The sequence below is a fragment of the Bufo gargarizans genome, chromosome 1 (genome assembly GCF_014858855.1).
Source record: "Bufo gargarizans isolate SCDJY-AF-19 chromosome 1, ASM1485885v1, whole genome shotgun sequence".
NCBI classification, from domain to species: Eukaryota; Metazoa; Chordata; class Amphibia; order Anura; family Bufonidae; genus Bufo; species Bufo gargarizans.
In genome coordinates this window covers 643,214,394-643,241,575 of record NC_058080.1, presented here as the reverse complement: position 1 = coordinate 643,241,575, position 27,182 = coordinate 643,214,394, and the positions used below count along the sequence as shown (strand labels likewise).

Sequence of the window (27,182 nt, the reverse complement as noted above, 5' to 3'; positions counted from 1 at the left end):
GAGTGATGCACAGGCAGGAACACACATCACTACACCTGCCTGTGCCAGCTCCACTCTGCTAAAGCCTGGCATACATGTGCTATGCCTTAGAGGAGCGGGTACAGGCAGGAGCAGCAATGTGCTATACCGACCTCCTGCCTGCACTCTCTTGCTTTGCTAGCAGAGCATTTGTTACATACAAGCATTTTACTTGCATTTGGCTGCATTTGATAAAAATTCTGCTTTGCATGTGGACTTGTAGACACTATGTATAAACGCCCTATACTTTTACAAAAAGCAGAGCCTTAGGTTTGTTTTGTCTCTTTTCTGCACCATACATTAATAATCAACGTGGAACACTGATTTGTTGTACTTTCCTTCCAGAACCAGTTGTTTTATGGGTTAATGAAGGTGAGAGCGCAAACCTCACTATTATGCGGAATGGATCAGCTGATTTTGTGTCTTCTGTCGCCTATGCAACTGTCAGTGGAACAGCTATTGCCGAGGAAAGAGATTTTACTCCCGTTTCTGGGGACATACTAGTGTTTGAAGTTGGCCAAAGAATGTTGAATATAGCAGTAAAGACAAATGAAGATGATGCACCAGAGACAGATGAATACTTTTATGTACGGCTTTTTAACTGTACAGGTTAGTGCTGTTGAGTGAATGTTAATTTCATAATAGACCTATCATCCAGGACTTTATTTTAGCATAGACCTAACATGGGACTGACTGTAATGCAGTACTCGTTCCCCAGAATCCACTAGGGTTAGTTTTTATAGAATAAATGTAACCTCTTAGTATATTTTTAGAAGTGTGGGGGAAAACGGGGAGAGCTTACAAACTCTGTGCAAAGATAGTCCTTGGTCAGATTTGAACCCATAACACCAGCACCTCCACCAGAGTCTCCATGCTGTCCTAAAATGTCAAACTAAAGTAAGTGAGTACATCACTTCTTTGGACTTGCTGGCAATGCGGACAATTTTTTGGTTTCTTTGTTGTATGTGACTGATATGATTTTGAATTTAAGCACCAGCCCCAGAAACACACACACCAGAAATAACCATAAAGCACCAATTTTAGGGTGAATTTGCAAACCCTAGCCATTTCCTGTGACTATTAGCAACTCTCTCTCTCTCTTTCTCTCTCTGTTTAAAGCCTCCATCCTTGTCTCCCTGGCAATAGCGACTGTAAGCTCTGGTAACACTTTCCAAGCTACAGCACATTTTTTATGACAGATTACGTTAATGGCTCTAATTTAAAAATGGCACGAACAAGTGACTCCTAGTGATTAAATTTTTTATTTACAGCCTTCTTTCTTTCAATGTCTATCAATAACAACTGTATATAAATGACACAAAATTCTGCTAAACAGAAACTGGTTATTAGTTTTACCTCTGTGATTTACTTCATACAGTGCTTAGATGATATCCTCCTAGTCAAAACCCAGAGCAGATCCAAAAGAGAAGAAACATATGCAGGATAGACCTATTAATGTAACAACTTTGCCTGTTTCTGCTCCAGAAGCCAGACAAAGAGGCAGGAGATGGCACCGATTGAGAGCTGTGATGAACTGATCTGGGCTTTGCTTGAGAGCCAGTCGGCTACATTTGTGCTCTTCTTAAATCTTGCTCTTCTTTTTGCTCAGTGGCAGTTAGTATTCATTATTTTGGTTTGTCTCTGTACTTATTTTATTGACCTGATATCATTTACCTGAGTACTCTTTGTCTTCCCCTTTGTATTTGCTACTGTGTATGACCTTGGACTCTTCCTGAGCCATTCTCCTACCTTTTGTTACAATGCTGTTTGTCTCTGTTGGGGATACAGATTTGACCTTGATGTTTTTTTGCCCACTGGTTCTAACCCCATTTAGCAGACCATGCTATATGTTCACTCGACCTGCAAGCAGCTCCCCTGACATCGCAACCTAGGAGTCTATACCACAAGCAGAGACTGCTCAGGGTGAACTAGTTTTGGTTCCTGAGTGGGATCGCTTTTATTGAGACGGGTGGTCCGTTTCCAGGTTTAGTCCTCCATACTCTAGTTCTTGCTAAGCCAGATGCCTAGCGTCAAGACAGATTACAGTTCCCTTGCTTTGTGCTCCATGCATAATTTTGACTTTAGTAGCACACAAAAAGGGCATCAAAGCTGTTTTTGGCAGCTTTCTTTTCTATCTAGAACATTTTTATAGAAATACTTATCTTTTATGTAGGAGACACTGTGGTGAGTGGAAATGGAAATGCCACAATAATTATCAAGGCTAATGACGACCCCAATGGAATATTCTACTTTGAATCCATTGATAAAACTGTAGAAGAAGGTGGAAGTAATCAGTTCAAGTAAGTCTGTGCTAAGTGTGTATTTCATCTTCAATTTCTAATTAGGACATTTATATATTTATTATAACACATCTAATAATATACTAATAGTAGAGTATGACTACTTATAATTTATAATCTTTTAATGCATTTTGTAAAAATACAGTACTAAACAAAAGTTTAGATGCTTTGTAAATGCATTGCACGACTTATGTTCACATATGGAATATTTGGTGCAGGAGTTTCTGTACCTGCCCCATACATCTCTCCATATTGGGAGTTGTAGAAATTCATGTGCATGATGTAAAAAACAACATTTATTCTGCCAGAATTCTGCCACATGTGTGAACATACCCTATCTCTCAGAGATACTTTCACAGTTCTGCTGGTTACTATTAGAAACAGTTAATACCTTTAACTTCAGCTAAGAATGCTTTGCGTAAAGACTACATTTTCTGAAATAAAAACTATTATGGATTATATGGGATCTGGCATTTTACTTTATAAATAAATTGTCCCACTTTCTCAGAATGCTTAGCATGTGCTGCTTTTGACTGAGTGGTTAGGATTAGCTATAGTAATGCCTTTTTTATCTTAATGTCATCACTGAAAATACATTGCATTATGGTTATTATTTATGATATATCCTATTACAAAGTGTTATCCTTTCAGGGTGCTGCGAGACAGAGGACATTTTGGCAGTGTTTTTCTACACTGGCAGATTATGCAGAATGGATCGGTTTTACGGCCAGGCCAGGAATTTAATGAAACATGGGGCATTCTCTTGTTTAATGACCAAGATGCTTTTAGATATATTACTCTCCATGCAGTTTCGGATCAAATTCCAGAGTTCAACGAGTTCTATGTTTTAAAGCTGATAAATATTTCCGGTGCGTATATTTAACATTGTAAGCAGAAGTCAAACATATTTTTTAAAGATCCTGTTCATTTAGCATAAATAACATACATTAATATCTATATATTTATCTATCTATCCGTCTATCTATTGATTGATCACTATAGATATATACATACAGTGCCTGGAAAAAGCATTCATACCCCTTGAACTTTTCCAAAATTTTTCACGTTACAGCCACAAACTTAAATGTATTTCATTGGGATTTTATGTGATAGACCAGCACAAAGTATCAAGTATGTGTGAAGTAAAGAGAAAATTATACATGGTTTTCAAACTTTTTAATAAATTAAAATCAGGAAAGTGTGGTGTGCATTGAACCCCCCTGAGTCAATGTTTTGTAGTACCACTTTTTGCTGTAATTACAGCTGCAAGTCTTTTGGGGTATGACTCTACCAGCTTTGCTCATCTAGAGGCTGACGTTTTGGCCCATTCTTCTTTGCAAAATATCTCAAGCTCAGTCAGAATCTGATTTAGGTCTGGTCTTTGACTGGGCCATTCTAACACATGAATATGCTTCGATCTGAACCATTCCATTGTAACTCTGGCTGTATCTTTCAGGTCGTTGTACTGCTAAGAGGTGAACCTCCGCCCCAGTCTCAAATCTTTTGCCACTGCTAACAGGTTGTCCTCAGGATTGCCCTGTATTTAGCTCCATACATCTTTCCATCAACTCTGACCAGCTTCCCTGTCCCTGCTGAAGAAAAGCATCCTCACATCACACATATCATTTTGGATTTAGGCCAAAAAGTTCAACTTTTGTCTCATCTGACCAGAGGACCTTCTTCTGCATGGTTGCTGTGTCCCCTTACATGCCTTGTGGCAAATTACAAACAGGACTTCTTATGGCTTGCTTTCAAAAATGCCTTTCTTCTTGCCACTTTTCCATAAAGGCCAGATTTGTGGAGTACACAACTAATAGTTGTCTCGTGGACAGATGCTCCCACCTTAGGCTACTTTCACACCTGCGTTAGGTGCGGATCCGTCTGGTATCTGCACAGACGGATCCGCACCTATAATGCAAATGCTTGTATCCGTTCAGAACGGATCTGTTTGCATTATTCTTTGAAAAAAAAGTCTAAGTCAAAACGGATCCTTTCATTGAAAGTCAATAGGGGACGGATCCGTTTTCAATTGCACCATATTGTGTCAGTGAAAACGGATCTGTCCCCATTGACTTACATTGTAAGTCAGGACGGATCCGTTTGGCTCTGCATCGCCAGCAGCATTTTGGTGTCCGCATCCAGAGCGGAATGGAGCCAAACTGATGCATTCTGAACGGATTCTTATCCATTCAGAATGCATTGGGGCTGAACTGATCTGTTTTGAACCGTTTGTGAGATCCCTGAAACGAATCTCACAAACGGAATTCAAAACGCCAGTGTGAAAGTAGCCTTAGCTGTGGATCTCTGCATCTTCTCCAGAGTGACCATGGGCCTCTTGGCTGTTTCTCTAATTAGTGCTCTACTTGCCTGGGCTGTCAGTTTAGATGGACAGCCATGTCTTGGTAGGTTTGCAGTTGTGCCATACGCCTTCTTTTTTCAGATGATGGATTGAACAGTGCTCCGTTAACCACGCTTTACACTTCTCCACAATTTTATCCCTGTCCTGTCTGGTGTGTTCCTTGATTTTCATGATGCTGTTTGATTACTAATGTTCTCTAACAAACCTCTGAGGCTTTCACAGAACATCTGTAGTTATACTGAGAATTAATTATACACAGGTGGACTCTATTTACTAATTAGGTGACTTCTGAAGGCAATTGGTCACACTGGATTTTATTTAGGGGTATCAGAGTACAGGGCGCTGAATATAAATGCACACATTTCAGAATTAAAAATGTTTAAAACCCTGTATAATTTTCTTTTCACTTCACACAAACTTGCTACTTTATGTTGGTCTATCACATAAAATCCCAATTAAATACCTTTAAGTTTCTGGGTTTAATGTAAAAAAAAATATTAAAACATTCAAAAGGTATGAATACCTTTTCAAGCTAATGTACATACATAAAACCTTAATGTGCCTTGAGATCTTATAATTCATATGTTCTCTTTAAAAAATCATTAAAAAAAATCCAAATGCTTCCATGTTAAGACAGTTGTTGACATATATGCCAGTTTTCACAAAGGATAGAACATGATATGGATTTGATTTTGTGCAGAGTGACCTTTAATTAGCATGGAACAACAGCACCAGTACATTGGAGATTTCTAATTGTCTGTAGCAAGAGGAAGACTGATGTGTGTTCATACCATATTAACAATTACAACAATAACAATTATTTCAGAGAGTGATCAAATAAGTGACATTCAGGGCTAAGACCAACAGTGCCATACAATGCCTGAACTAAAAGTGCCATAAAATGCCCAAACCAAAAGTGCAGTAACGTGAAACCTAGACCAATAGTTCTAAACAGATCCCTTTTACCTACCTGAACCATCTCACATTTACCTTTTACTTCTGCACGCTGCATTATGGCATCAGAAATGATAGGCCACAATGTGGCCTGGGAAGTAAATTACCAGACAAAGAGCTAAGGGATCATACCGTAGTAAAGGAAATTATGGGATGAAAAAATTTGAATCTTAATAGATGGCAAGAATGCTTAATGTTGCAGGGTTAATGTTAATGTTACATATTCAGTGGATGGCGGATTTTACAGATGGCACCCTCTCCAGAGCAGAGCGGGCTGGCATATCCTGCAGGGGGCAGTGCTCCATAAGAATATACAGAATCTCCAATACACTGTATAAAATTGCAGTAGTGTATGAGAGAAGCGACTTCAAGAACTCATGTTCAGCTCCCCCCTTTCTTAAAGTAGAAAAGAAAGTAAAAAAAAGGTTATAAAAATTCAAATCACCCCCCTTTCCCCATAATAAAAATAAAGATAAAAGCTAAATATATAAAGATGATTTGTACCACTGCTTCCCAAAATGCCTGAACTATTTACAAACATATTTATCCTGTACGTTGAATGCCGTAACCCAATAACCCAAAAAAATCTAAATGACCAATTCACAGTTTTTTCATCCCTTAACCTCCCGCAAAAAAGTCATACACCTTGCAAAATGATGTTACTGAAAACTTTAGATCGCCCCACATAAATTGAGCTCTCACACTCCGTACAGTGGTATAAAAACTTGAATCTTTTTTTTAAGACAGCAACAGGGATAGAGTCTTCAATACACTTGTTGACGCATTTCGATCAAACAGATCTTAGTCATAGCATGCCTAATTACTGATGACTAAGATCTGTTTAATTGAAGTGCTGCAGTGAGTGTAGCCATGTTGATGTCTTGAAATAAAGATTCAAGCTTTTATACCACAGTTCAGAGTGCTGGATATTCCTGATCATCAGTTTCTGAGGTCTCAAGGTTTTTTGCACCTAGCAGACAACTATTTGAAAACCTGGTGAGTTGACCAAGTTTTTATTAATTTTTTAAGTATTAAAACACAAGAAAAAAAACTATATAAATGTAGTATCACTGTAATTGTACTGAACCAGGGAATGAAGGTAACCGGTCAGTTTTACCTCCTAAGGAACACCTTAAAGGGGTTGTCTCACTCCAGTAAATAGCATTTATTATGTTGATAAAGTTAATGCAAGCCATTTACTAATATATTGTTATTATCCATATTGCTTCCTTCGCTGGCTGAATTAATTTTTTTATCACATTTTGCACTGCTCGTTTCCATAGTTACGACCACCCTGCAATCCATCAGTGAAGGTCATGCTTGCACACTATAGGAAAAAGCAACGGCCTCTCTGGTGGCCGGGACCATGGGAGCTTTTTCCTATAGTGTGCAAGCACCGCCACCACTGCTGCATTGCAGAGTGGCCGTAACCATGGAAACAAGCAGTGTATAATGTGATGGAAAAATGAATCCAGCCAGCAAAGGAGACAATATGGATAATACCCATACATTAGTAAGTGGCTTATAGTAACATTCTGTATATAAATGCTATTTGCTGAAGAGAGACAACCCCTTTAAAAACAAAACCCATAAAACTATGGCGGAATTAATTTTTTTCTCCAATTCTACCCCACTTGGAATTTTTTCAAGTTTCCCACTACATCATATACAATATTAAATGGCGCCATTACAAACTACAACTTGTCCCGTAAACAGCAAGCTCTAATATGGTTATGTGTATGGAAAAATAAAGAAAAGGCAGGGAGTGAAAAACGAAAACGCAAAAACTGATTGCTGTGTCATGAAGGAGTTAATCCAAAATTTAAAACCATGAAGATTATTTAGAATAGATCTATTCTCTTGGCGCATTGTTCACCATATTGAATCTGCTGGAAAGTTTTTAATAAATGTTCAGTTTGCTTACATCACCACCACAGGGGAAATTAAGCATTACGGTACATAGTTTCCATTCAAATGAATGGGCTGCCTGTGCAGTGAAAAACAGGACAGTTCCTCCAGAGCAAGGGGTGATGTTTGGAACCCCTCCTATTCTGACCAAGAGAGGAGGATTCTGAATTGGAAACACTCAGAATTTCCTATGGGTTTTATAACCTACATTGTTCCTTTAAGTCATATATCACCTTTAGCATCCTGTTAGTAAGCTTTTACTTCGTCATAGAGGAGGCCCCAATTCACACAAGTGTTCAGTTGCTGAGTTAGTTTTTTGTTGCATTTGTTAAATCTTATACTTTCCATACACAGGGGGATTTCCAGGCCCAGGCGGTCAGCTGGCAGAAACAAATCTAAACGTGACAGTGATGATTCCTTTTAATGATGATCCATTTGGAGTATTTGTCATTGGGCCAGAGACACAGAATCAGGAGGTGGCTGAAGATGTCATATCTGTAGACGATATGAGATACATCATCAACATCTCCATTTGGAGACATCAGGGTACATTTGGAGATGTTCGCATTGGCTGGGAAATTTACTCCACAGGCTTCAAAGTGGGCCTACCTCCTATGGTGGATCTCTTGCTTATTGCCTCATTCCCATCTTCTGTGCAGTTGCAACCGCATATGCGCCGACACCACAGTGGAACAGATGCCTTGTTCTTCAGTGGCAACGAAGGTGCATTTGGAGTGATTGAGTCCCAGTATTATCATAGTTTAAACACGACTCTGACAAACTTTACCTTCTCAGCATGGACCATACCCACCATTAACACCAATGGATTTATCATTTCAAAGGACAATGATAATGGGACAATGTATTATGGTGTGAAAGCTGAAACCAATGACTCTTATATCATGATCCTGCTATACTATGTGACCTTCGGTTCTGATACTACTTTTGTGGCTAAAGCAGGAGTTTCAAAATTCATGGAACAAAATGCTTGGACCCATATACTCATTACATTAGATGATGGATTTATAGAGTTTTATATTGACGGAAACCTTGTCCCTGGAGGAGTGAAAAGTCTGAAAGGAGAAGCCATACTGAATGGTAAGTTGAAAATCTATTTCATTCCACATACAGTAAATAAATGTATCTGGCTGAGATGAGCTTTATGTTAAAAGGTGAAGCTCAAATTTGTTAGGTCATGTGAACAGAGGGGAAATATTGTTGTCTGTTTCCAATGGTAACCAGCAGAATTTTGAAAGCGATCATATGTTGTCAGTATTGGACTAGGGTTCCATGGGCCCACCAGAGGAAATTATTCTTGGTGTCAAACCCCTATATCATCAAAAGAGGTTTTAATCAATTTTAAATCAAAGAAAAAGACCCCAGTGGCAAGTGATTGGCTCTAAAGACAGACAAATGTTTTATTTTTGTTATGGACCTTTAGGGCCCACTAGGGTATTAGAGCCCGGGACTGCCGGAGGATCCAACCTTGTATGCAGTATAAGAAGGGAGAAATGAAGTGAAATAATTTCATATGAAAACAGTAAAGCAAACTGTTCATGCAAATATGCCTTCCCTTAACTTCTCCCTTGGCTCAACATATTCTGAAATGAATGATATGTGGTGACTAATTAAGCATGTAAAAAAATGTATATATTTAACACATTCTATTAATGGTGCCAAGAATGTATCAATTTTGTATCCTCAGAAATGGTAGACCTTAACAACATTCAAGCAAATCTAATGGATTTCTATAGTTACTCAAAACAAGTAGAGCCTTTTTCAGTAAAAGTATCCATACAGGCCCAAAAACCACCAGGAACCAATGCGTTTCAGGCTTTCTCATCTCTAAGGCATAACTTCATTATATTATTAATTTCTATTATTAGTTTCTTCAACACTTTTACTATTCCTGTAATGCAAGCTAGTGGAAAATGCAGAAGAGATGTAAAAAAAAAGAAGAATCTAACATGCAAAAAAATTCCGGGTTATGGGACAGTGTTTTAGACATTTTTTTTACTCACCCAACTAGGAGTGTGGCTTAGTGGGAAAGGGGCGTGGTTTAGCAGGAATATGATGCCTTAAAGCAGGGTTTCTCAACTCCGGTCCTCGGGACCCCACCTACCAGTCTGGATTTGAGAATATCCCACAGAATGAATACCTGTGGTAAGTCCTGATGCATTGACACTAATTATATCACCTGCTCAATACTAAGGAAATCCTGAAAACATGACTGGTAGGTGGGTCCCGAGGACCGGAGTTGAGAAACCCTGCCTTAAAGGATAACTGTCTCACTTAGACCCTAATTTCAATTTTCATATATGTAGTTACTAATAACATGATATTCCAGAATCAGTTACTATTAGACTGACTTACCCCATATTTAATAAGATTCAGACCTTAGCAACCAGTCTGCATAAAACTGCAATTTCACTATTCAGTTAAGATGGCCGCCACTGCCCTCACCCTAAGGCTAATCCCGCCTGCCCTCACTAGCCAGTAACAATAGCCCCCAAAAGTGTCAGTAACCAGAGCACCTCCCCCCTAAAGGGTTAATCTCCTGCAGCACAAAGGGATCCTCTTACCACATGTTGCTTTCATTTATACACTGAGCAGATGGCAAATCTCCCTTCCCTGCTCTGCGCTGCTTCAACTCTGCATTGTCCCAGTCTGCTGAGTGAGGGAGCGTCTGCCAAGTGCAGGGACAGGGAGAAGTGCACACAGCCCAGGCACTGTTATCAGCTGCTGGGGAGGACCTGGCTTTAATCATTTACTAACAGTCCCTGGCTGGCAGTAATCTGACCTTGCAGGCTGCCTGCTTCTGCGTCCTCTGTCCTTCAACACATAGACGGACCATGCCTAGCAACCTGATTTTAAGCACAGGCAAAAATAGGCAGTACAGGGAACAAAACTGTGGAATTAAGGGGTAATTGAATACACAGTGAAAAGTTGAAATAGGGCCACCAAGGAGATAATAATCACCACAATCCAATACTCCAAAAAAAAAAAAAAGATGACAGTTATACTTTAACCACCTCCGGACCGCCTAACGCAGATTTGCGTTCCGGAGGTGGCAGCGCTGCGCAGAGTCACGCATATACTGCGCCGGCAAAAGTTAGAGGGGGGTCACGTCAGCAACCTGCCAGCCAATGATTGCCGCTGGCAGGTTGCTGATTTTTTAAAAATCCAATCAGAAGCCATATAACACATCATATTAGTAAATATGATGTGTTAAATGGCTTCCCTGCTCCTCTGCTGGTCCTTTTCGTCGGTTGGTCTCAGCAGAGGAGCAGGCTTCACAGTGAGTAGCACCAAACACTACACTTAGCCCCAGATCACCCCCCTGCACCCAAATTAACCCCTTGATCACCCCTTCTTGCCCCTGTCAATCACTAGTGAAAGTGAAAAAAGTGATCAGTGCAAACTGTCACTTTTTTTTTTTCACTGGTATTGACTGTTAGGTTTTAGGGATAGTTTAGGCCCCTTGGTTAGGTAGTTTAGGGATCAGTTAGCGCAGTCACTTATTCGCTTGTTAGCGTATCGCTAATCAGCTTTTGTACTTTTATAGTATCTGTAAGTGATCAGAACTGATCACAGTCAGATCTATAATAGTATTAGTGTCATCTTAGCTCACCCTCCACCCAAAACGCAGTGTTTGCCCGATCAGGCCTGATCGGTCGCCTACACGTGCGTTCGCCCACGCCCGCCCCACCGCAGTGACAAAATAATTTTTTTTTTGATCACCGCACAATCACTTTACACGCGCTGCGGCGATAAAAAAATCAGTTTTGATATTTTTTATCAACCGCAGCGGCCTCCGGTACTTCGCTAGCTTCCCATTTGTAAGACAGGCTTGCTTTTTTTCTTGGGTAGTCTCAGGGAATACCCCTAAATTTAGTTGCCTAAATGTCAAACAGGGGGTATTCTTCTGAAGAGGCCTACAGGCTTCTGACCCAGTCGGATGAGGAATGGGAACCCTCATCTGATGAATCTAGCGGGTCAGAATATGAACCTGTAGAAAGCAGTGGCACTCTGACCCAAAGTTCGGACGAGGAGGTTGAGGTCCCTGATAGCACCAGGCGTACCCGGCCCCGTGTCGCTAGACCACAGGTTGTGCAGGATCCACTTCAAGGGCAGCAGAGTGGGGCTGGCGCTGTCGGATTACGTGGTGAGGCATACACCAGCAGCACCTTGTACCAGCACTGCCGTTCAACATGGTGAAGTGGCGAGCACCAGAAGGGCAGTTGAAGCTGGTACGGTGGCACATGCATTAGTTACCCCGTCGCAGCCACAGACGGGCCCGTAGAGCCTCTAGAATCCCAGAGGTGCTGGCAAACCCTGATTGGCAGTCCCCAACTTCAGCCGCACCTGTAGTTCCCCCTTTCACCGCCCAGTCTGGAGTTCGGGTTGAGACAGCTCAGATCGGTTCGGCCCTAGGATTTTTTTTAGCTGTTCTTGACTGCGGAGCCCTTGGACTTAGTTGTGGCAGAAACAAATCGGTATGCCACTCAATTTATATCCTCCAACCCGGGAAGCTATTATGCCCAGCCTTTCCGGTGGAAACCAGTCCAAGTTTCCGAAATTAAAATTTTTCTGGGCCTTCTCCTCAACATGGGTCTAACCAAAAAGCATGAATTGCGGTCATATTGGTCCACGAATCCAATTCATCACATGCCCATGTTCTCTGCTGCTATGTCCAGGGCACGATTTGAGGCCATCCTGCGTTTCCTGCACTTTAGTGACAATAGCACCTCTCGTCCCAGAGGCCACCCAGCTTTTGACCGGCTCCACAAAATTCGGCCCCTCATAGACCACTTCAACCAGAAATTTGCAGATTTGTATACCCCTGGGCAAAACATCTGCGTAGACGAGTCCCTTATACATTTTACCGGGCGCCTTGGCTTCAAACAATACATCCCAAGCAAGCGCACCCAGTATGGGGTCAAATTGTATAAGCTCTGTGAAAGGGCCACAGGCTATACCCACAAATTTCGGATCTATGAGGGAAAAGATCAGACCCTGGAGCCAGTCGGTTGCCCTGACTACCTAGGGAGCAGTGGGACTTGGTGTCACCCTTATTCGGCAAGGGGTACCATCTTTATGTGGACAATTTCTACACAAGTGTGGCCCTCTTCAGGCATTTGTTTCTAGAACAGATTGGCTGCTGTGGCACCGCGCAAACTAGTCGCGCGGGCTTCCCCCAACGGCTCGTTACCACCTGTCTTGCAAGGGGGGAGAGGGCTGCCTTGTGTAACGAAGAACTGCTCGCGGTGAAATGGAGAGACAAGCGTGACGTTTACATGCTCTCCTCCATTCACGCAGACACGACAATACAAATTGAGCGAGCAACCCGTGTCATTGAAAAGCCCCTCTGTGTCCACGACTATAATGCGCTCATGGGAGGGGTGGACTTCAATGACCAGATGCTGTCTCCGTATTTAGTTTCCCGACGCACCAGACGCTGGTATAAGAAGGTGTCTGTATATTTGATTCAATTGGCTCTGTATAATAGTTTTGTTCTCTACAGTAAGGCTGGGAGAACAGGATCCTTCCTCAAATTTCAGGAAGAGATCATCGAGAACCTCCTGTATCCAGGAGGTTCCGTGGCCCCATCCACCAGTGTAGTTAGCCGTCTACACGAGCGACATTTCCCCAATGTCGTTCCTGGTACCTCAACCCAACTGTCACCCCGAAAAAGATGTCGTGTCTGTAGCAGGAGTGAAATAAGGCGTGACACCCGCTATTTCTGTCCCGACTGCCCTGACCACCCTGCCCTATGCTTTGGAGAGTGTTTCCGGAAGTACCACACACAGGTACACCTAGCATAGGGATCACATCTTACCAGGACAGGCACACAGGGCTATTAGGGCCCATTTACACACAGAGCTGCTGCAAACCTCTCCTTTCACCTGGGATAAAGTGCATAATGTACTTCGCCACATCTTTGGGCGATTTGCGCTTTGCACATTGTCCCATGGGGAAGGAGAGGTTTGTCCTATAAAAGGTAAAAAAAAAAAACACAAAAAAAACCACCAGTAAGCAAAAAAGTTAAAGTTCAGTTTCAAAAGTAAAAAAAAGTTTATATGTTCTGTTCTAAAGTTATTATAAAGTTAAGAAATTTTTTGCGTTGCGGCCTGGTTTTTTCTTTTTTGTTTTGTTTTTTTTACCTTCCAGGTGGACCAACCGATCGACTAGCTGCAGCACTGATGTGCATTCTGACAGAAGCATTGCGCTGCTGTCAGATTACACACAAGTCGGTGTATGCGGCGCTGCAAGACGAGATTTCTCCTCTGCAGTAAAAGATACGTTTGTCGAGTCATATGAGCTGAGGAGGTGGCGGTGTTCATATGCTTTGGCAAACACTTTGTATATATAAAAAAAATTAAAAATCCCGGCAATGATTTATTCATCCACATCGATTGATGTGAATGGAGAAATTTGGTTTGCCAGGGCATACGAGCTAAGTGGGTATGGATGTTGGGCGGAGCTCCTATGTCCTGGCAGACGCCTTTCCCCTCCTTTTTTTTTTTGGGCAGAGATTTTTTCATCCACATTGATCGATGCGAATGAAGAAATCTGTGCCGTTCATTTATTTCTTTCAGCCCAGAGGCTGAACGGAAAAAAATATCTCATTACCTGTATGCTCAATATAAGGAGAATAGCAGAAACTCCTAATGCTGGCCATACATGTAATGATTGCGGAGACCCTCAAATGCCAGGGCAGTACAAACACCCCACAAATGACCCCATTTTGGAAAGAAGACACTCCAAGGTATTCGCTGAGGGGCATATTGAGTCCATGAAAGTTTTAAATTTTTGTCCCAAGTTAGCAGAAATTGAGACTTTGTGAGAAAAAACTAAAAAAAAAATCTATTTCCGCTAACTTATGCCCCAAATTTTTTTTTTCTATGAACTCGCCAGGCCCCTCATTGAATACCTTGGGGTGTCTTCTTTCCAAAATGGGGTCACATGTGGGGTATTTATACTGCCCTGGCTTTTTAGGGGCCCTAAAGCGTGAGAAGAAGTCTGGGATCCAAATGTCTAAAAATGCCCTCCTAAAAGGAATTTGGGCACCTTTGCGCATCTAGGCTGCAAAAAAGTGTCACACATGTGGTATCGCCGTACTCAGGAGAAGTTGGGGAATGTGTTTTGGGGTGTCATTTTACATATACCCATGCTGGGTGAGATAAATATATTGGTCAAATGCCAACTTTGTATAAAAAAAATGGGAAAAGTTGTCTTTTGCCAAGATATTTCTCTCACCCAGCATGGGTATATGTAAAATGACACCCCAAAACACATTCCCCAACTTCTCCTGAGTACGGCGATACCACATGTGTGACACTTTTTTGCAGCCTAGGTGGGCAAAGGGGCACACATTCCAAAGTGCACCTTTCGGATTTTACCGGTCATTTTTTACAGATTTTGATTGCAAACTTCTTCTCACACATCTGGGCCCCTAGAATGCCAGGGCAGTATAACTACCCCACAAGTGACCCCATTTTGGAAAGAAGACACCCCAAGGTATTTTGTGATGGGCATAGTGAGTTCATGGAAGTTTCTATTTTTTGTCACAAGTTAGTGGAATATGAGACTTTGTAAGAAAAATAAATAAATAAAAAAAATCATCATTTTCCGCTAACTTGTGACAAAAAATAAAAAGTTCTATGAACTCACTATGCCCATCAGTGAATACCTTAGGGTGTCTACTTTCCGAAATGGGGTCATTTGTGGGGTGTTTGTACTGTCTGGGCATTGTAGAACCTCAGGAAACATGACAGGCGCTCAGAAAGTCAGAGCTGCTTCAAAAAGCGGAAATTCACATTTTTGTACCATAGTTTGTAAACGCTATAACTTTTACCCAAACCATTTTTTTTTCTTTTACCCAAACATTTTTTTTTATCAAAGACATGTAGAACAATAAATTTTGCGAAAAATTTATATATGGATGTCGGGTTTTTTTGCAAAATTTTACAACTGAAAGTGAAAAATGTCATTTGTTTGCAAAAGAATCGTTAAATTTCGATTAATAACAAAAAATGTAAAAATGTCAGCAGCAATGAAATACCACCAAATGAAAGCTCTATTAGTGAGAAGAAAAGGAGGTAAAATTCATTTGGGTGGTAAGTTGCATGACCGAGCAATAAACGGTGAAAGTAGTGTAGTGCAGAAGTGTAAAAAGTGGCCTGGTCATTAAGGGGGTTTCAGCTAGCGGGGTTGAAGTGGTTCAGATACAACAATGTGTGCCATATTTTTGGTATAAAGTAAGGCTGTTCACATCACATTTTTGTCTCACTTTTGACATATATTTTGGAGAAAAAAGAACGCAAAAGCGTAAGACACTTTGCTTTTCCTTCCTGCAAAAAAATAATAATTCATACTTTAACAGATACATTTTTTCACAATGGAACCTTATGGTAATGGATACCACTGTATGGCATGTGTGAAAGGCATCCAGTTAAAGGGGATGTCTCACTCATCAAATGACATTTTTTATGTACAGAAAGTTAATACAATCCACTTACTAATATATTGTTATAACCCATATTGCTTCCTTTGCTGGTTAGATTCATTTTTCCATCACATTATACACTGTTTGTATCCATGGTTATGACCACCCTGTAAACCAGCAGCGCTGGCCATGGTTGCACAATATAGGAAAAAGCACTGGCCTCTTTAGAGGCCGAGACCGTGGGAGTGTGCATAGTCTGCATATCTGGGTGGCCCCAACCATCGAAACGAGCAGTGTATAATGTAATTAAAAAATCAATCCTGCCAGAAAAGGAGACAATATGGACAATCACAATACATTAGGAAGTGCCTTGTATTAACTTTCTCTACATGATAAATCCCATTTACTGAAGTGAGACAACCCCTTTAATATGTATTTCATATGTGTGCATTAAAGGTGGGACAAAAACGTGATATGAACACTGTCTAATAGGTCTCAGCAGTCAGAGCCCTGGCAAGTAGACACCTATCGTTTATCTTGTGGATAAAAGATCTGAGCTGCTAAGTGAAAACCCAGGGAATGCACTTTCCTTGCCAACTACCTAGTAGCTACTGCAAGCAGAAGCCAACTGAAGCTACATGATGTAAGCTTTCCATGATTTCCATCATCTTCACAGAGGACTGACTGTAGTTAATTCTGTGTGACAAGTATTACGTCTGTACAGGGTTTCAACTTCTAAGCAGATATGTAGAAAGATATGTAGCAATCCGATATGGAGGAAATTAAACACAGAGTTGTAAGTATGTATTATACAATGAATATAGAGGAGCTGGCCGGTCTCCTGCCTTGTGTGTGTCAGTAAATACTTGCAATGCCCACGAGATGCTGGAGCATCTTTTCAGTGTCAGACATACAGTCAAACATTTCTCGGATTAATAGTGGATCGGCTCAATAAGTTGTTCAACATGTCAGGAGAGCTGACAGATCCTCTTTGAGATCAGGCTTAAATGGTATAGATTTTGATGCATTTGTTGGCCAAAACAAGATATTACCATACCATATACCATACCATATATTTATTTATTTTATGCACTTATATAGCGCTACTATATTCTGCAGCGCTTTACAGACATTAGCATCCAACTGTCCCCAGTGGGGCTCACAATCTAAGGTCCCTATCAGTATGTCTTTGGAGTTTGGGAGGAAACCAGAGAACCCTGAGGAAACCCAGGCAAATACGGGGAGAACATACAAACTCCATGCAGCTGTTGTCCTTGGTCAGTTTCGAACCTAGGCACCAATGCTAACTAACCACTGAGCCACCGTGCTGCCCATATATAAACAATAGAATTTGTATTCCACAGACTAGGAGCTCAGATCATGTAAACTTCTGTTAAACTAGCGAAAGGAGTAGTTCCACGAAGAATATTGTTTATAGCTAAATCCAACCCATAATTATAAATATTTTTTATATTACAAAATATTTATATTAAAGATTTAAATTAAAAAAGATTTCAGGAACAATGTTCAGTATAGAGTCACATGCTGTTTTTCTTGAATAGCCTACCTGTGGCTACCTCCAAAGTGGACCCACATGCCCAGTCTTGCTTTTTCGGGTTTGTGGAGGGATTCCTAGTGTGGTAAGTCAGCTGTTTCTCTGGGGAGATGCTGAGTGAGTACATTCAGTAACACTGTCTCACCCTCCTATCACTTGCTCAGCATCTGTTCATAAGAAACAGCAGATGGAGCTATACTAACATTATTTCTGGAATATCATGCAGATTAATTAAGGGCTGGATTTAACTATAAACAATACTCTTCATAGGAGAACCCCTTTAAGGGCCTGTTAACCTGCGAGGAAGCATGAGCCACATCTCTTCAAACAGCTAATCGGCAAGGATGCTGGGTGTTGGACCCCTGCTGATCTGATATTGATTACCTATCTCGAGGCTAGGTCATCAATAGTAAACACCCAGAAGACCCCTTATAATTTTAATATAACTGTAATTGTACTGACCTGCAGAATTTTTTTCCAGTTTCACCCCACATAGATTTGTTCCCATTTTTTTTATGCAAGACATTGTAAATGAAATGAGGTCATTAAAAAATCCAAGATATCTATGTGAACAGAAAAAGTAAAAGAGCTATGACTCTTGGAAGGAAGGGGGGATTAAAACAAAAAAATAAAAAATTGGCTGGGTATTAAAAGGAGTAATAGAAAATTATCATTGACAGAAACGTCCAGTAGTAATGTTCACACAACAGAAAAATTTACTTTAGAATTTACATTAAAGAGAAATCATGGGAGCATGAGAAAATTTAGCTTTTGTTAAAGTAAAGTAAGGTCATTGGGCATCTTTGTCTAAAATGATAAACAAATATATATAAAAATCTATCTTTTTGACATAGCATTATAGTACTATACAAGTCATTTGTAGAAATACTGTTTTGAAGAACATTTTGTGTAAAAAGTCTCAGTCCATATTCACAGATACACAGTATAAGAAAGTTACTGTTTTCTAGGTCCAGGAACATTGCGTATTGGTGCAGGAGTAAAAGGAGGCAGCAGATACACCGGCTTTCTCCAAGATGTGAGAATATATGAACAACGACTTTCTCGAGCAGAGATTACTGAACTTCACGGCACTCCAGCCAGAAGCGATCTACACCCAATATCTGGCTATTTGGAATACAGACAGGGAGAAATACATAAGTCATTTGTTGTGTCTGCCAAGGATGACAGTGAGGAAGAAGGAGAAGAAGTCTTTATGCTAAAACTGGTGTCTGTGTTTGGTGGAGCAAGAATTCCAGATGAGAACACAACAGCCTTAATAAGGATCCTAAAAAGTGATAATGCCAATGGCTTGTTTGGCTTTACTGGACCATGTATTCCTCAGGTGAGAAAAGAAAGCCATGAAACACAACTCTGCATTTATAATAGTTAATGGTGACAAAATATATTGGATGTTTTGTTATGTTTTTAGTCTTCAGAGGAGGGGTCTACCATCTCATGTGTTGTGGAACGCACACGAGGAGCACTGGACACTGTTTATCTCTTCTACAGCATTAGTCAGACAGAATCTGATGGCCCAGTAGTTGACTTCAGTACAAGCAGTGGAAATATCACTTTTCTACCATCTCAGAGATCAAAGGTAATAATATATACGTATAAATACTTGAAGTGATTGCTTAGAAGAACACATTATATCAGGCACTAAATTGGCAGTGTGGTCTCATGTGTACAGTATGGTGGATGCTTTATGGTACCTTTGCCTAAAGAAGGTGACCAGTTCTGCTGTTACAAATTATACAATAAATTCTTTAAAGCAATTCCCGTACCAAAAAGCCTAACCCCTTTTTCTTTTCATCATTGTTGGCTGGTCAACTTTTTTTATTTATTTCTTCTGTACATGATTAATGGCTACAGGCTAGGCTATGTGAAACAGGAACAAGTGTCACCAAACATATGCCCCAGAGATGTATAACTGTATAAATTAAAAGGGTTGTCCAGCAGGGAAAAATTATTGTCAGAAGGCTCAGAGTAGGCTAAAAATATTCACCTCACCGATCCCCTTATGCTACCTTTCCATGCTTACCTGATCCCTGCTAATTTCAACTTTATGGAAATTGTGATCAATGATTGGTGAGATATCACTGCTGTTATTTCACTCTCAGACCGTTTGCCCATTGGACAGAGAGAGAGAGAGAGAGAGGAGAGGGAAAGAGAAAGATGGAGAGGGAAAGAAGGAAAGAGATTTTATTAATCACAAAAAGTTATCAAGACCTAAAATTGTCTAAAAACTACTATAAGCCCCTTTCCTGATGTCCCTCTCTCAGTAGCAAGCTGATTTTTTTTTGGTACACATGGAGCAGCGCTCATATTTTCTGACCACATATTAATGTATATGCTTATTTATTTGCAATTTGTTTGTAACAGGTGTTAAATCTGGATGTTCTAGATGATGATATCCCAGAACTCATGGAGAATTTTCGAGTGACTCTTACACATGCCATATCTGGTGATGGGAAACCTGGGTCTACTCCTACCAGCGGAGCCAGCATAGATCCCAATAAGAAATCCGAAGATATTAGAATTAATGCTAGTGATCACCCTTATGGTAAGAGAGTACTGTGATGAAATGGGTGTATTGTTCTGTATAAACATAAAGATAGCACCTATGTTCTTGGTTACTTCTAATATCAGCATCAGTACTCAAGATATTTCTCATTGTTTGTACAGTAAATGTATATAAGGATTAATGGGGTAATTGATTAAGACCAGTGTTTTAGATGCCGGTCTTAATAACTCTGCACTGGTTCTTGATGCGCCTAAGTTGTGGCGCATCCACCGCCGGCCTAAATCTACGCCAGCTCCCTTGCTGGCATAGATATAGATAATTTTCTACGCCTAAAACAGTCGTAGAAAATGATAAATGAGACAGGCCAGCCCGCTCCCTTCCCTGCCCACGCCACCCCCCCTTCTTTAGAGCTGGCGTATGTGGCGTGGATGGGGAAGAAGTCGCAGATTCAGCTGCAAATCCCTCGTGCGACTGAATACGCGACAGAGATACGCCGAAAATTGCCATATATCTACTCATAAATGACCCCCTAAATGTTCAGATTCTCCTGCATTAGACATTTAACATGTTAATCTCAGTAGCATTTTATGAAAAATGACAAATGCCTGTGAAATAGTTGTGGGAATTGCTTTAAAATGCCTTTTTGTGTTTTTTGATCTATTATCTGTCCGCATATTCTACCAACAGTCACCCTTTCCCAAAACATTCACAGTATGACACCTATAGCAATGCTGTATAATTTTAATTTTTACAGCTCCTATGCCCGCAGTCTGTAACTATGGCAACAGACGACAAACAAGCTCTGTGTAGTCTGACCTTGCAGTCTTGCAAACTGAATTTAACATACAAACATAATACAAAGGACTGGCAGTATACTATGAAACAGGCATGCTCAACCTGCGGCCCTCCAGCTGTTGCAAAACTACAACTCCCAGCATGCACGAACAGCTTACAGCTGTCAGCCTACAGCAGGGCATGGTGGGAGTTGTAGTTTTACAACAGCTGGAGGGCCGCAGGTTGAGCATCCCTGCTATAAAATGTCTGCACCTTTTATTTTTACAATAAATACAGTAAGAGAGGGGGACTAAAACACTTTGTCATGGCAATGGCCACATGCCCTCTACTTGCATTGAACACAACAAAATGCATCAGTAATATAAATGGGACACGTATGTAGGGCACTGTTACTCTACTGCAACAGCAGCTTGATGGTTGATATGTGTTTTATATAGGATTACTTCAGTTCTTTGTGGACCCTCCTCCAAGACCAGGTGATAACATGACCATTCCCTCAAAATCTGTTCCCTCTATAAAAGTCAAGGAGGAAGTAGGACAAGTTAAGCTGCTGGTGGTACGAGCTCAAGGACTTTTGGGCCATATAAGAGTTGAATATAGGACATCTCCAATGACTGCATTCAGTCCACAGGACTATCAGGTGACTAGTGTGGAGTGATATAGCCTGCATGCATGGTCCAGGAACGAGTAGCCAGCTCACACGTGTGTTCACTATTTTTGTACTTTAAGGAAACAGCTGATTTTTTGGAATTCCAGCCTGGAGAGCGATATAAATACGTTTATGTTAACATCACTGATAATGTTGTACCTGAACTGGCCAAATCCTTTAAAGTTCAGCTGTGGAATGCTGATGCTGGAGGTAAGTGTTCCTTTATTCATTTGTCAAAAATGCTGAAACCTGTTTTCTTCACATTTTCACATGTCTACATTTGATACATTTTGGCTCTGATTTGGCCTATTTATTTTAAGATATAATAACATCAAGTGCATCCATGTGATCAACCATTGTTCGGCACCCATCTCCTTTCACTGATTCTTAGGTTATTGCCCGTTTATAGAGCCTTTAGGCCACCTGTATACGAGTGTGGATGGGCTCACTTAAGATTCACACGAATTTACATGCAGGTTTATCTGCTTTTTGCACCATATCTGCACCAAAATCCGCAATTTCTAATAGTATTTTTGGTGCGGATTAGATTTGGTTTTTCCGCAGATCTCACCCTTCGTTTGACATGGGTGAAATCAGCAGATAAAACCTAAAACCAAACATAATTGACATGCTGCAGATTTGTAAATCTACATGGCAGGTCATTTTCTGCAGGGAAAAAAAATCTGCAATGTGTACATGAGATTTGTTCATTCTCATACACTTTGCTGGTACTGTACTATGCTGCGGCTTTCCCGCATGGGAATCCGCACTGAAAAAAACACACATATAACTCAATGTGTGCAGGTGGCCTTAAACCTCCATGCACAGCTTCTCCGCACCCATTAAAATAAGGGTTGGAGGCAACCTGGCCTGGGCTCCTCTTTTCTAGAGCCCCAGCCGTATGAGATGCCTCGCTTTGTTGTACATATGCTCTTGCAGCTTGTATTCCTAAATGTTAGTTATTGCACCAACTCATAACTGGCAAATACTAGTCCTTGTTATATACCTCAAATGGAATGCATTGTCCATTGACCAGGACACTTCAACAGAGAAATGCATTACTCCATGTCAGGTAGGGCAGTCATCAGTAGGGCTGCTGAAGCTGCAAGGCACACAGGGAAAAACAAGTTCTCACTGGGTCAAATAGAGAGAAAGACAGTTTCCCAATTTCTTGAAAAGGTCTCTATCAATTTATATTGAATTTATTTGGAGTTAGACCCAAATTGATTTGGACAGCCAAATAGTCTGAATGGGACTGAATAGAATTTTAAGAAATTCGCCCATCTCTAGCCATTCGTTTATAGAAACCCCTGATTCAGTCTGCTTCCTCAGAGCATACACTTTGTATAAAAAAGGAAAGTCCACAGCACACACGTTGTATATCCCTTAGGGGATTAAAGCATACAGTGCCATCAGTCCAGGAATCCATAATGGACATCAAGCACAACATGGTAGAAGAAGCGACAGCTTGTGAATGGGTGAAGTAAAAGAGCCTTTATTCTTCCAACATATGTAGCTACGTTTCAGCCGACACCTGGGCCTTTCTCAAGTGCATTGTTGAGTAATACCCCTGTTTGGGTCAAAATATTGCTATATACACTCACCTAAAGAATTATTAGGAACACCATACTAATACGGTGTTGGACCCCCTTTTGCCTTCAGAACTGCCTTAATTCTACGTGGCATTGATTCAACAAGGTGCTGATAGCATTCTTTAGAAATGTTGGCCCATATTGATAGGATAGCATCTTCCAGTTCATGGAGATTTGAGGGATGGACATCCAGGGCATGAAGCTCCCGTTCCACCACATCCCAAAGATGCTCTATTGGGTTGAGATCTGGTGACTGTGGGGGCCATTTTAGTACAGTGAACTCATTGTCATGTTCAAGAAACCAATTTGAAATGATTCGAGCTTTGTGACATGGTGCATTATCCTGCTGGAAGTAGCCATCAGAGGATGGGTACATGGTGGTCATGAAGGGATGGACATGGTCAGAAACAATGCTCAGGTAGCCCGTGGCATTTAAACGATGGCCAATTGGCACTAAGGGGCCTAAAGTGTGCCCAGAAAACATCCCCCATACCATTACACCACCACCACCAGCCTGCACAGTAGTAACAAGGCATGATGGATACATGTTCTCATTCTGTTTACGCCAAATTCGGACTACCATTTGAATGTCTCAACAGAAGTCGAGACTTATCAGACCAGGCAACATTTTTCCAGTCTTCAACAGTCCAATTTTGGTGAGCTCGTGCAAATTGTAGCCTCTTTATTCTTATTTGTAGTGGAGATGAGTGGTACCCGGTGGGGTCTTCTTCTGTTGTAGCCCACCTTTCTTTCCCATTCTGACATTCAGTTTGGAGTTCAGGAGATTGTCTTGACCAGGACCACAACCCTACATGCATTGAAGCAACTGCCATGTGATTGGTTGACTAGATAATCACATTAATGAGAAATAGAACAGGTGTTCATAATAATTCTTTAGGTGAGTGTATGTTGGAGGAATAAAGGCTGTTTTACATCACTCATTCCGATGCTGTCACCCCTTTTACCATTTTCATAACCTCTAAGCAGGGGTGGACTGGGAACTTAAAGTGGCCCTGGAAAAAATATTAAAAGTGGCCCTATTTTGTAGTTGGGTCCAAATTGATGGAAGGCAGGGCCAGCAATACCATATGTTGGCACATTTTACCACCCCAACAGAGCCAAATACCACAGTCCATCACAAAATACTACTAGAAGCACAAAATGTATCCCAAAAAACTTCCACTGGAAGGCTGCATCGGCCCACCGGGAAATTTCCCTGTAAGGTCTATGGCCAATCTGCCCCTGCTGCTAAGCTATTATGATATTTCTATGTATAGTACAACACCTCACCTTCTTTTCATGAATGAAGACGTAATCCTTCCGGTCCTTAATGTCAGGCCTCAGTAAGGTTATTCTGCGGTAACCTTTCACTTACTCTACTGTTGAAACCTATCAGTTTAATGTAAAGTTTCATCCTCTGTTCTGCTTGCTAGTATTTGTGCTATTAGTGTCCTGTCTATCTCTTATATGTGTATGTATATATGTGTCTTCTGTGTGTCTCTTCCTGAAGTGGCTGAACTCTTTAGGGACGATGCGTTTGGTAGTGGTGATGGTGAAATGGAGCTGTTCCTTCCAGCTGTACAGCAAAGGGGTAAGCACTTCATGCTCAGTCCTTTCTACTGGAGTAAAGCAGTGTAATGTCATTTCATACCTTTATCTACTGTATGTTTACAAAATTAACCCTTGGAATATAAAATATTAACCCCCGCATTAATTGCAAAGAATTAACCTCCCCATACATTAAGGGACCCACATTAGATATATAAGTCAAAAATGCTGATTTTAAGGGGACCCACCAACCATCTAATGTGGAGTTGTGAAGGTTCAGGTATGCCTAATGCCTAATTCTTTATTCCCTGTGAGACATAAGCTGCTGTCAGAGTATGGCATTGACCTATTCCCCTCTCCCCTCATGGCTGAGCCCAATGGGCATCGATATGAGGGAGTCAGAGAGGAATAGCTGTCTGCCAGATGAGCACACACCCCCATATACATTAGTATATCAATAAATATTTGGGTCACCATGCAGTTCTTCTTTTACATGTTTATGATTACTAATATCCGCATTTTAGCAATCATCTAGCTCTTTTACTGATCAAACTTGCTGGAACTGTGAGGGCCCTAGTTCTAGGATTAGCAGCATATCGTTAACCAGTTCCTGATTGCCCATAGACTATAAACGTCCTATCGGGGGCGGGACTGCTCTCTGAATGGACTTTCTGAAACGTCCATTCAGGGATTGCAGCTGCTGAGCAGGGAGCCCACATAGAAGGCAGGGACTGTTCCTCTGTGTCCCTGCCTTATAGATCGCTGGATGAGCACTTTTTGGGTGTTTTCACTGTATGGATACATCAGGGTCTCTTCATACGCAACATGGCACTCAAAGACCATTCCAGCAAATTCTGCCCTTCACAAAACATATGGTGCTCCTTTCCTTCTGCACCCTGCAATGTGCCCATACAGCAGTTTACAACCACATATGGGGTGTTTCTGTAAACTGCAGAATCAGGTTAATAAATATTGAGGTTTGTGTTGCTGTTAACCCTTAATGTGTTACAGGAAAAAATGTATTGAAATGTAAAATCTGCAAAAATAAGTTACATTTTGAAATTTCACCTCCATTGTGCTTTAATGCCTGTGGTATACCTAAAGGGTTAACAACATTTCTAAAATCATTTTATGATAGTTTAAGGGGTGTAGCTTCTAAAATGGGGTAATTTATGTGTGTTTTTTTTATTTTTTAAGCTCCTCAACGTGACCTCAAAACTGAATTGGTCCTTAAAGTTTATTTTGGAAATTTTCTTGAAGATTTTAAAAATTGGTTCTAAAATTCTAAACCTTCTAACATTACCAAAATGATGCCGACATAAAGTAGACACATGTTGTATGTTAATTTATATGTCTTAAAAACAGAGAGATTTAAAGCAGAGAGATTCAAAGAGTGAAAAGTGAATTTTCCAAAGAAAAAGCATTCCAAAGTTATTCCCAAATAAAGTGACACAGGTTCGCCAAATTAGGCTTGGACAGGAAGGGGGGTAGATGGCCTGGTCTGGAAGTGGTTGAAGAATATACTGTACACATTTTACTGAAGAGCAGTATATGGGCTGGAAAAACAGGAGTTATGGCTTTGGCATCAGGGAGTTTCTTGAAGTAGACCTCCAGGAATAGGAATGTATAAAAAGCTCTAGAAATACTTCATTTTAATACAGTTTGGTAATTCTTAGGGTGTGCTTATATCCATATGGGATGTACATAATAATAGCTTGACATTTATGTAAGCTAACTTGATGGTCTACTGAAGAATGTGAATGTATAAGGAATTTAGAATTTTTCTAAGTACAGTGTATATCTTTGGGTTGACAACGAGGGAGAAAAACAAATTTAAAGAATATCTTAGTTAAATTGTTATTCCACTTAAAGATGCAAATAAAAAAAATGATATCATTATTGAACTCATGATTGATTTATAACACGTATAACTTGTTTTTAGTGTAAAATGTAGTAGCTAGTGTATATTTCAATCATGCTGCTAATTAATATTTTACTATCACATCTAGTCGGAGGGCACCTTCTTTGCCGCACCATGCTAACCTTAGTACTTCTATCTTAATGGCTGTTATTTGAACAGCTAGCCTAGGTATTGCCTCGCACATAATTGTGGTCATTGAAGACTCTGATGATGCCCATGGTGTGTTTGAATTCAGACGGGATTCTTTGTTCATGAACGCAACTGAGCCCGAATCTGGATACAGCGCTGTTTCATTTCAGGCAAGTGCAAAGTGTCTCCCTCAAGAGGATAATTCATAAATAACTTAACCAAGCACACATTTCTGCGAATGCATCTGGCATTTTGGATCTCATTACACCAGAGCAGAATTTGAATTGTATATCCAGTATAGATCCTCATGTCATATTTTCCAACCCTTTTTGGATTTTCTAGGAGAGTTCTTTAGAAAAAGGGGATAATTTCCTGAAACACATTTTCTGAATCCCAGAAGAAGAGTCAAGTTTATTTTTAAAGAGAACATTTATACATCTTGATTCATGTATTGTATATTAAAGTAGATGAATGACCTGCA

At 40.6% G+C, this 27,182-nt stretch overlaps 1 protein-coding gene across 1 annotated transcript in view; it reads left to right on the top strand.

Moving 5' to 3' along the window:
• ADGRV1 (adhesion G protein-coupled receptor V1) overlaps positions 1 to 27,182 on the top strand; it is a 522,269-nt gene that overhangs the window by 110,324 nt on the left and 384,763 nt on the right. Inside the window, 11 exon segments of the mRNA XM_044282697.1 lie at positions 364 to 627; positions 2,192 to 2,318; positions 2,970 to 3,187; positions 7,894 to 8,637; positions 18,512 to 18,885; positions 18,973 to 19,140; positions 19,926 to 20,106; positions 21,300 to 21,502; positions 21,592 to 21,721; positions 24,614 to 24,694; positions 26,732 to 26,871. Of these exon segments, the coding sequence (XP_044138632.1) occupies positions 364 to 627; positions 2,192 to 2,318; positions 2,970 to 3,187; positions 7,894 to 8,637; positions 18,512 to 18,885; positions 18,973 to 19,140; positions 19,926 to 20,106; positions 21,300 to 21,502; positions 21,592 to 21,721; positions 24,614 to 24,694; positions 26,732 to 26,871 (2,630 nt within the window).